Source organism: Amaranthus tricolor, chromosome 5, assembly GCF_026212465.1.
Source record: "Amaranthus tricolor cultivar Red isolate AtriRed21 chromosome 5, ASM2621246v1, whole genome shotgun sequence".
Taxonomy (NCBI): domain Eukaryota; kingdom Viridiplantae; phylum Streptophyta; class Magnoliopsida; order Caryophyllales; family Amaranthaceae; genus Amaranthus; species Amaranthus tricolor.
Genome location: NC_080051.1, coordinates 15366347 through 15375758, shown reverse-complemented (window position 1 = coordinate 15375758; position 9412 = coordinate 15366347). Strand labels below are relative to the sequence as shown.

The 9412-nt window shown below is 33.0% G+C and overlaps 1 protein-coding gene across 1 annotated transcript; it reads left to right on the top strand.

The window, feature by feature from the left end:
• Positions 1-340: 340 nt before the first annotated feature.
• LOC130814056 (uncharacterized) lies at positions 341-8238 on the top strand. Its single transcript, XM_057680049.1, has 3 exons — positions 341-726; positions 4474-7214; positions 7413-8238. Exons 2-3 carry the CDS (start codon positions 4599-4601, stop codon positions 7695-7697), a joined length of 2901 nt encoding a protein of 966 aa, XP_057536032.1. The 5' UTR covers positions 341-726; positions 4474-4598; the 3' UTR covers positions 7698-8238.
• The last annotated feature ends 1174 nt before the right edge of the window (positions 8239-9412 follow it).

Sequence of the window (9412 nt, the reverse complement as noted above, 5' to 3'; positions counted from 1 at the left end):
ATCACTTTTAATCACTTTTAATATCAAAAATGATACTATCACTTTTAAAAATGATACTATTTATTAATCACTTTTAATTTGTGATTAGTTTTTAATTTATGTGTTAAAACATAATTAAGTGAAATCTTATTTAATTTGTCTCGTTACAAAGATTATTAATATCAAATTTTTATAATTTTTTATTATACGTAATTAAAAATATTAAAAATTAAATTAATATATTAAATTACATGAAAAAACAAATATTAAAAGATAAGTATAAACTAGAACGGTAGAAGTAACTGGGAAACAATAGCCGATAACTCGATATAAAATGGGGTCTATCATACGGAAACCCCGCGCCTGCCTTGATGCAACCTTTCCTTCTCTCTCTCTCCATCGTCAGATCAATCTTTCTCACACTTCACATCACAAAATAATAAAATAATAAAAAAATACAACAAAATTAATTAAATTTTTGTTTTTACAAAAAACAAAGAAAACTGAGTTTCTTAACTTCCTCAGATTCTATCTCCTTCTCTTTTAATTTCACTCTTTTTCATCTTCTTCATTCACTTTCTCTCTCTATTTTCTCTCTCCTCCCGCCATTGTCAGTTTAACACTGAACCTTCATTTTCAATCACAGATTCCAACATTTTCCGCCATTTTTGTCTCTCTTGCTTTTCTCTGTTACTCCAATTTTTTACTCTTTGGTTATACTTCACCGACACTTCCTACTTCACTCAGGTAACCATTTTTTCTGCACAAATTTCAACCTCTTTGTTTGCTAGAATGTTTTTTTACGGTGTTTTTTTCAATACTGAAGTTCTTTAATCTTAGAATGCAACAATTTTGAACGAATAGCTGATTTTCGTTAATTTTGATGTTTAGCGAGGTTCAATTGTAAAAGAATCTGGTAAAATTAGGCGTTTATCTTAATTCCGAGAGAATGGCAGTTTTTTTTATGTACATTTTTTGAGATTGTTTTGTAGTTCACTTTTTGTTATTAGTAATAACATATGGAATAATATATGGAATAACGAGTCTTATTTGATAGTAGTACCATCATGAGTCTTGTGATTAGTAAACTTATCATGAAATGGTATCAATTGATTTCATATTAATGCATAGATGGATGCATTAAAATTGGAATCTTTTGAAAATGAAGTTTGGTGTATAAATTAACCCTATGATTTGCAATTATTGCTATATAGTCAATGCTTTAAGATCTATATAGTGTAATAATAGCTTGTAGTTTCTAAATCTCATTTATCTAGTCTAGGTGAATAACAACCATAAGATGCGAAATGTAGAATTATGTATGTTCTCTAACCCTTTGCCACTTTGAATCTTATTATTGTATGAGATTCGATCACATGTATCATCATTTATTATTGCTAATAGAAGCTGCAAAAAATGTTCATATAACTACTTTAATCTATTATATTTATAGGTTTAAAACAGTAAAATAAGTCAAATTTTAAATTGATTTTATTGCAGAAGTTTAGTTTACCTAGCAATCTGAAGTTTTTATTGATTCAAAAAAATATATATTTGATAACTAACAATAATACTTTTTTTAGTATGTTAAAGTATTTATCTCTTTTAATACAAGAATTTTAATTACTCAATTCATAAACAATTATGTGCAACTAACTTTTTTTTATTAAAAGGATCCTAATAATTCATTGATAGAATTGTCATAAGACATCTACAATAAAGTAATATTCGTTTAAATACATAATAATTTTAATGAAGCAAAATACTATATAGATACAACCATGATCATTATAAAAGAGATTTGACGCTGAAGTATTTCCTCTATCATTGTTGTTTGATGCAGCCTCTTACAAGGGGTCTTTTGATCCGGTATAGTTTTGAAATAAAGATAAGTTTGATACTATTGACTGTATTATCAGAATTGATACCCATCTTTATCATCGAATTGATATCAAAACTCTAAACTCTCACCATGAGAAACTTCAAAACCCAACCCAATATATGAGTAGATCTAATTTAATAATTGGATATAATAACTCTATAATACTAATATAGAGAGAGGATGTTATTTGTATATTAAAACAAAAAAGAAAAAATAAAGAGATTGGGGGGTTTATAGTATCCCCAAAGCTAACAATGGAGGCTAGGGGGTTTTGAGAGAAAAAAGGTGAGAGAAGAGGCGTGAGCTAAGGTACTTTTTTATCTCGATTACTCGTTAAGTGTAACCAACTAGATTTTAATTTATATGAGTACTTTTTTTTATTATTTATCTTTTAGATGTTTGTAGGGTTGTATAGTTTTTACATAATTTATAATTTATATATTGTTTAATTATGTTTCTCCTATGTAAAGATAGTTGTATTATGATAATGGTTGGGGAAGGAGTGTTAATTTATATTGATCATTATACATTTTAATGGAAACATTTGAACTTTTGATAGTAAATACTTACATCATTTATTTATGTGTGGGTGTGTGTCCGTGTGTGTCTATACTTGCATCATTTATTGAAAATCAAATTGTATGTGTGTGTCCTTGTGTCCGTGTCCGTGTCCGTGTGTGTCCGTGTTCGTGACTGTGTTCGTGCTTATGCTTGTGCGTGTGTGCGTGAGTGTGTGCTAACAATTCGGAAAATAAATTTGAGCCTTATTTGAGGCTGTAAATATATTTTCTTAATAACAATAAGGCAAATGATTAGGAGTACTAAACCGCTAAAACTTGAAAGTTTTTTTGTGTAAATAAATGTTGACAGTCAATTCACTTTCTAATGTAGTACTCCAAATCTTGTTGATTTATGATAAAATAGGTCATTGATCAAGTTATAAATGATTAGTTTATGTTTATTATTTCCATTTGTTGTTCCTTACACTCCTATAGAGTAGTGTACAGCATTTGCTGTGTTTTTCACCCCATTTCAAAATTGTGCTTCTGGAATTTTTGAAAACTCAAAACTGAAAATGAATGTGGAGTTTAGGTAGCTAGTTGAGGTTAAGGGTGGGAAGATGTTTGTCTTTTTGTACTAGTTGTAATCAACAATGCTACTAGGAGTAGTTCATAAAAAACAAAATTTGGTTTCTATTATCAACATCAGTGTGAATGGACCACACGTTTTCTACACTTCAGATCGATTTTTGTCTTGGCTTTGTGGTTGTGTTGGTGGTTATTCATCTGCTTTAAGGTGTGGGTATGAACAAATCACTTAACGTTTTGTTAATCTTTAGTAATATTGTGATGATGACTACTTTGGTCAATGGTTATAAAAAATTGGAATATGTTCAGAGATTTGTATTGGGTATTTTTAGTGGTAGTTGGTGAATATGTATTGTGATTAAGACGTAGATATGAATAATAAAGTTGGTGAAGTGGGTTTCGTAGAAAATTTATGTGTACTCGTACTTTGGAATTAGGATAGTCCGTTTCCATTATATTGTCACTGTGATTTTATGGATTTGAGTATTTGGTCTCTCGGAATAGGTTATTAGGATCGAGATTTTATTTAGGATTATTGAGGGGTAAGATAGAAATCAGTAGAATCGAATCGTAAGATTGTGTGATCTTATAAATATGCATTAATATGTATAAATGTGCTTTGGATTACTGATGATTCAATTATATTTGTTCTTTTTCAAGTTTATAGGTGTAAGTAAAAACTTATTTGACATTATCTATTGGGTTTTGAAAAACAATACTTTTAATAATCATTTTTAAACAGCAAATTAAGAAAAACTTGAATTTGATAGTGGTATTGATATAATAAATTTTTAAATATTTATATTTATACATATGTGAAATATGGGTTATATGAAAATATTTTACTATTGAAGCTACTTGTAGGATCAGATCGTAGGATCGTGAGCTAAGAAGGATCACACGATTCTACCACATTAAAATCCTACCTACGATTCAGATCGATCGTCTATTTTTTAATCGTAGGATTGTAGAATCGTAGATCAAAATCGAAATTTTAATAATTATGTAATGGATAATGAAGATTTTCACCCGGGAGGAAAAGATTGGTGGTTATGGTGATTTATTTTTGTAACTAGAAATTTTAGGTGGTCACTTAGGGATCTGTATACATTTCCTTTTGCGATGTGTGACGCACTGTTTCGATGTCTTAGGATTGTGGGTCAGTAATATTTATCAAAATTAAGCTCTTCTGCAAGCTTCTTTGACTTTGGCTTAGCGGATTAATGGAGACTAAACTTATAATGGTGTGGCTTAATGTCTAACTTTAAGCAGCACTAAAAGAATATTTTTAGTGCATCTTAATGTTGACTCTTAGAAGGTAATTACCTCCATTTTTTCCTCATTATCACAGAGTTCCCAATAATGATCATGTAGTTACTTCAAAAAAATAATGATTGTGTACTGTTGTTTATACCCTTTTTTAGGTTTTAGTTTTTCTTTTATAATTTCAAGCTGTTTAGTATTTTTCTTTCACCACATTTTAAATTTTGTCTTCTATTTCTAAATTCACAAACTTTTATACAGAGGGCAGTACAGCTGAGAGTTGAGCTGCTGACAGAGCGAATGCCTGCTGATATGGACTGGTTATTTGCTGGGCAAGCTGGATAGATAAATTTAATGTTAAATACTCGTTGACAAGTTTCAGATCTATGGAAAATCTTGGTAATTCTAGGAGTATTTCTAAGGACCAGGAATATGTGAATTCTCCGGAAGTTAAATATGCTTCTCGTACTCGTCATGGTACAAAGCTGCGAGACATCTTGATGTCTGATAAACCCAACTTGTCTTATGCTGATTTCCATCATGAGATTACTAGAAATCCAACGGGTTCTTTCCCTAAACATATAGGTAGCCAACAAAGCCAGGTCTTAGATAGAAGGGCTTCTAAAGAGGAAGAACTGGTTAGATACATGTCAAATTTACCAAACTATTTGGAAAAAGGGAAAAGTTTTCAGGATAAACCGCTAAATGTTGGTGTACTTGACTGGAGGCGCCTTGAGAAATGGAGGTATAGTCAAAAGCAGATGCTAGGAAAGCTCAATGAGGGTTCTCCATCTAGTAGCACCACTTCTCTTTTTTCAACAGATGGCTCATCAACCCATTCCAGCAGAGGCCTAAGCAGTTCACCTGCTCGTCAGAGAGTGCGCCGCCTTTCATTGCAATCTCAATTGGAAGCTTCTCCAAAGGACACTTATCTTGGAGATGCTAAATCTTCTTCTGGAAGAGGTCACAGCTGTTCTCCAGCTCGTCAAAGAACAAAGGCTACTGTACTTCAATCTCAACCCCAAAATGTTTATACCGGAGCAAGAACTTCGGAGATTGAGGTTTTTGGTGGAAAAGCCCATAAGTTCTGTGATTCACCCGTGACCGGTGGCAACAATTTGAACAGGCAGCGAAGGGCTTTTGGAGCAGTAGAACAGTCTGTAAGGCCGGAGTCGGACATGAAAGCTGTTCCAGAAGTGGTAAAACGACTAACTTTTGATAAATATGAAGTGGGCGCACCTTGGAAAGGGAAATCTAAAATTCAAAGTGTGGAATGTGCCACTGAAACCATGAGGTTGCAAGCAACCAAGTTGAGCTCTGTTAATCAAGATTGCACTATACGAGAAAAAACAGGGGTTGTCATGCATAGAGATCTATCAGAGCATCGCTCTAGTTTGTCTGACATGCCCAGTCTTACTGCGGATGGTCGATTGTCAGTAGAGCCATGTCAGAAGAGCATTTTAGGGATAGACAATCATCAAGAACAGCTTTTTAAAAATGATCAACGGAAGTACATGGAATTACTTGAGACCTCTCCCCTGCATGCAGATGGTGTCAAAAGTTCTTTTCAGCTGTCAAGTTTACCACTTCATTCTACCAAGATAGTTCACAGTTCATCTAAGGACAATGCTCGTAAAGGTGCCCATCAAGCATCACATATGTTATCAATTCCTGCTAGGATGCTTAGCAGCCCTTCCCGAAGCAGGAACGCAGAAGAAAAGAAGCCAATTGCTGGGTCAAGGAGTGAAACTGCAGTCAAACCGTCTGAGGATTCAAATGCTAGAAAACGCTCAGAGTCTATTCCAAAAGCAAGAAACCCATCACCTATCCGCAGATTAAGCTCTGCAATGGGCAAGATGATTAAAAATGCAGGATCAAGGGAGAATTCACCTGTTCGTAGGATTATTAGAAATGTAGGATCGAGGGATAACTCACCTGTTCGCAGGTCAAGCTCTACAGAATGTAAAGCCAGATCTAGGCCAGAGGAAGTGGTTGTTTCAAAGTCCAATTATAGTTCTTACTGCGATAAGTCATCTATCAATAATAATAGAAGCAGATCCAGTCCTTTAAGAAGGTTGTTCGATCCCCTTCTTAAGCCTAAAACATCTAACTGCTCTGAGCCGTCAAAGAAACATTCATCTACAACGGCTGGTACCATAAATTCGTGCACTGAGCCATTGGATTTTTGTGTTGGAAATTCTATAAAAGTAAATTCAAGACCTTCTGGTGGCCTTACGACTTTACTTCAAGCTCTTCTGCGGGTATCATTTAAGAATGGGCTTCCTCTGTTTACTTTTGCTATAGACAATGAAAGTAACATTTTAGCTGCAACTGTGAGGAAATCCCATGTTCCAGGTAAGAGTCATCATAGCTGGACCTACACATTCTTCACCATTCGTGAAGTTAAGAGGAGGAGTGGAATGTGGTTGAATCAAGGAGGGAAAGGCAATGGCCAGGGTTACATTCCAAATGTTGTGGCACAAATGAAGGTCTCAGATTCCCCAGTTTTCACCAAGCAAGACAGCTCTCTTCATAATATCACTAGAGAATTTGATCTGTTTGCGGTGGATGTTGGGAATGGAGATCAGTATACCACCGACTTTCATCCAACTAATGAGTTGGCAGCTATTGTTATTAAGCTCCCCGGAATTGCTGCTCCAAATGAGAATAAAGATGATCAATCTAGCTACGACTGGTTGGATTTTTCTCAAGATTCCAGAGAGAACTTGCAGGAGATAAGACCTGCTGATTCCAGTGATCATTCACTCATAAATCTGAATCTAACCTCAACTGTCATACTCCCAGGTGGTGTTCATACAGTGCCTAGTAAAGGAGAAATATCAACACTAGCCGAGAGATGGAGATCTGGTGGATCATGTGATTGTGGTGGATGGGATTTGGGTTGTCAGCTGCGAGTGTATACCAACAAAAAGAAATATGAAAGTAAAATGGGTTCTTCTGGAGTTAACCAGAACAAAAACAAGTTCCAAATTTTCTCTCAGGTAAGATTATTCACCTGCTCTTTTCTTCGTCTCTCTTTCAGTTTTTAATCTTTAGTTCTACTTGTTGTTCAGTATACCCATTACCATGATTCGTCTTAATAGTGCGAGTTCTTTGAAGAACTTTGGAAATGTTTTTATCTCTCTTCCCTCTTATTTTTTGAGTCAAGTGAGTTTTAGCTTAAAACACTGTTTTTACAGGGTAATCAAGATAACCAATTGGTATTGAGTTTGGCACCATTCAAAGAGAGGATACACTCAGTGGAATTTAGTTCATCACTCTCACTTCTACAAGCGTTTGCCATATGTATATCACTTATAGATTGTAAACGACCACCCGAGCTCTCAGAACCAAGCAGTGTTGATAAATTCTCTCACGAAGCAAGCATTTTCGATGTTGCTATGCGATCAAAGACTTCAAATCAAGATGAACCTCCTGCTAGATATGTCTCATATCCACCTCATTCCCCTGTCGGAAGAGTCTAGGTTTTCTGAACCACTCCATTTCCCTTGATCATAGCCAACATTGTCGCTAGCTAGTAGCTTTGTGTACTAGAAATTCTCGGCACATTTTGTCATTCAAAATGAATCAGATTTTTTTAAGACCTATTTTGAGGCTTTATCGTGCAGAAAATAGAAGGATCCTGATCATGGTGGATCAATTCCTGTAATAGGTAAAACAGTTATAATAACTATTTTGTAATTACAATCCTTTTGATGAATAAACATCTGTAAAATAGTAAAAAGTAGTCTTTCTTCTAAACAAGTAAGAGCAATATCTTCATGTAAGTATATGTAATTTAGTAAACTGGAATCAAATATTATAGTTTGCTTTATGTTAAAAAAATAGTTGTCTTATTTTTTTTTAGACATGATCACATAAAAATTCATAAATTTTACCAGATCGAGCAAATTGGTTTGATTGATGCAAAATGATGTAATGTGTTGGCAACAAATTTTGTTGCTTTTTTTTTTTTTATTGATTGATTTTTGCTACTGCTTTCGGTACCAAGGTTCCCTGGCATGTCTTGGCCTTATGTATCATTTTTTTGGCATTACAGCTGCATAATAAAGGATCTTTTTGCTTTCTTCTTCTCCTTGTCAAAAATAATATTCCCTTTGTCAGTCTCATGTTACATAAGTTGTGAACTAGGAAATGGTAATTGAATTGGAAAAATAAAAATTATAAGTGGACGATATAACTTAATGATTCAGAGAGTATAAATTTATGAATGAGATTAAAAGAAGAGTAAAACTATTTTTTTTAAAAAAGAGTGTAAAATTAGTACAAACTAAAATGAAAAAGGTTGCTGATAAAAATAAAAAGATTGTACTAATATTTTCTGCCAATATAAAAATGCAGAAAACAAAAAAAAAAGGAATACTCACTTTTATTATGTAGAAAATGTCACGAAAACCACTCTAAGAGATTTGTCCAATGATCTTAGATGTTATCTCTACGTGAATATAAAATACATGTTACATGTAGTATAAACATTTTACTCCCTTTGTCTCTATTTAAATTTATAAAGTTTTAGGATGAAAATAAAACTCAAACTCAAAGGGACACAAAGAGTATTATTATACAAGTAATAATAGGATAATATTATCAAATATTAAAATTATGCTTTTATTTTATTATGAAATAACTTTTATAAGAAGTAATTGATGATCATATTTTAAAAATAATGGGTTGGTTTATTAATCATCATTATTCATTTCAAATACAAAATTTATATGTGGAAACAATAATGTAGGGAACAAAGAAGAGCATGGATGGTAATTGTACAATAATGATCGATACTTAAATTGAAGATTTGAGGCAATGAAAGTTGCGTAGATGTGAACTGTACATCAAGTTTGTGGCTGAAAATATATTAAATCAAATCAAGCTCTAAAATTGTATTTTTAGTACAATGGAAATTTGGCCCTTCCTATTCCTGTTGGGTTCCCTTTGAATCTTCTTGTCACGTGACCACATCGAAGTACCGATTACCCACTTTATTCTATTATTATTATTATTATTTTACTATTATTATTATTATTATTATTATTATTATTATTTTTAATAATATTATTATTATATTAGTGGAATCTACACTGGTAAACCATCTATCTGTAACCCTAGCCAATAAAGAACTACAAATACGTAAACCAACAAATAACTCACAGACTCAACCTAGATGATCAAGAATTGGCAA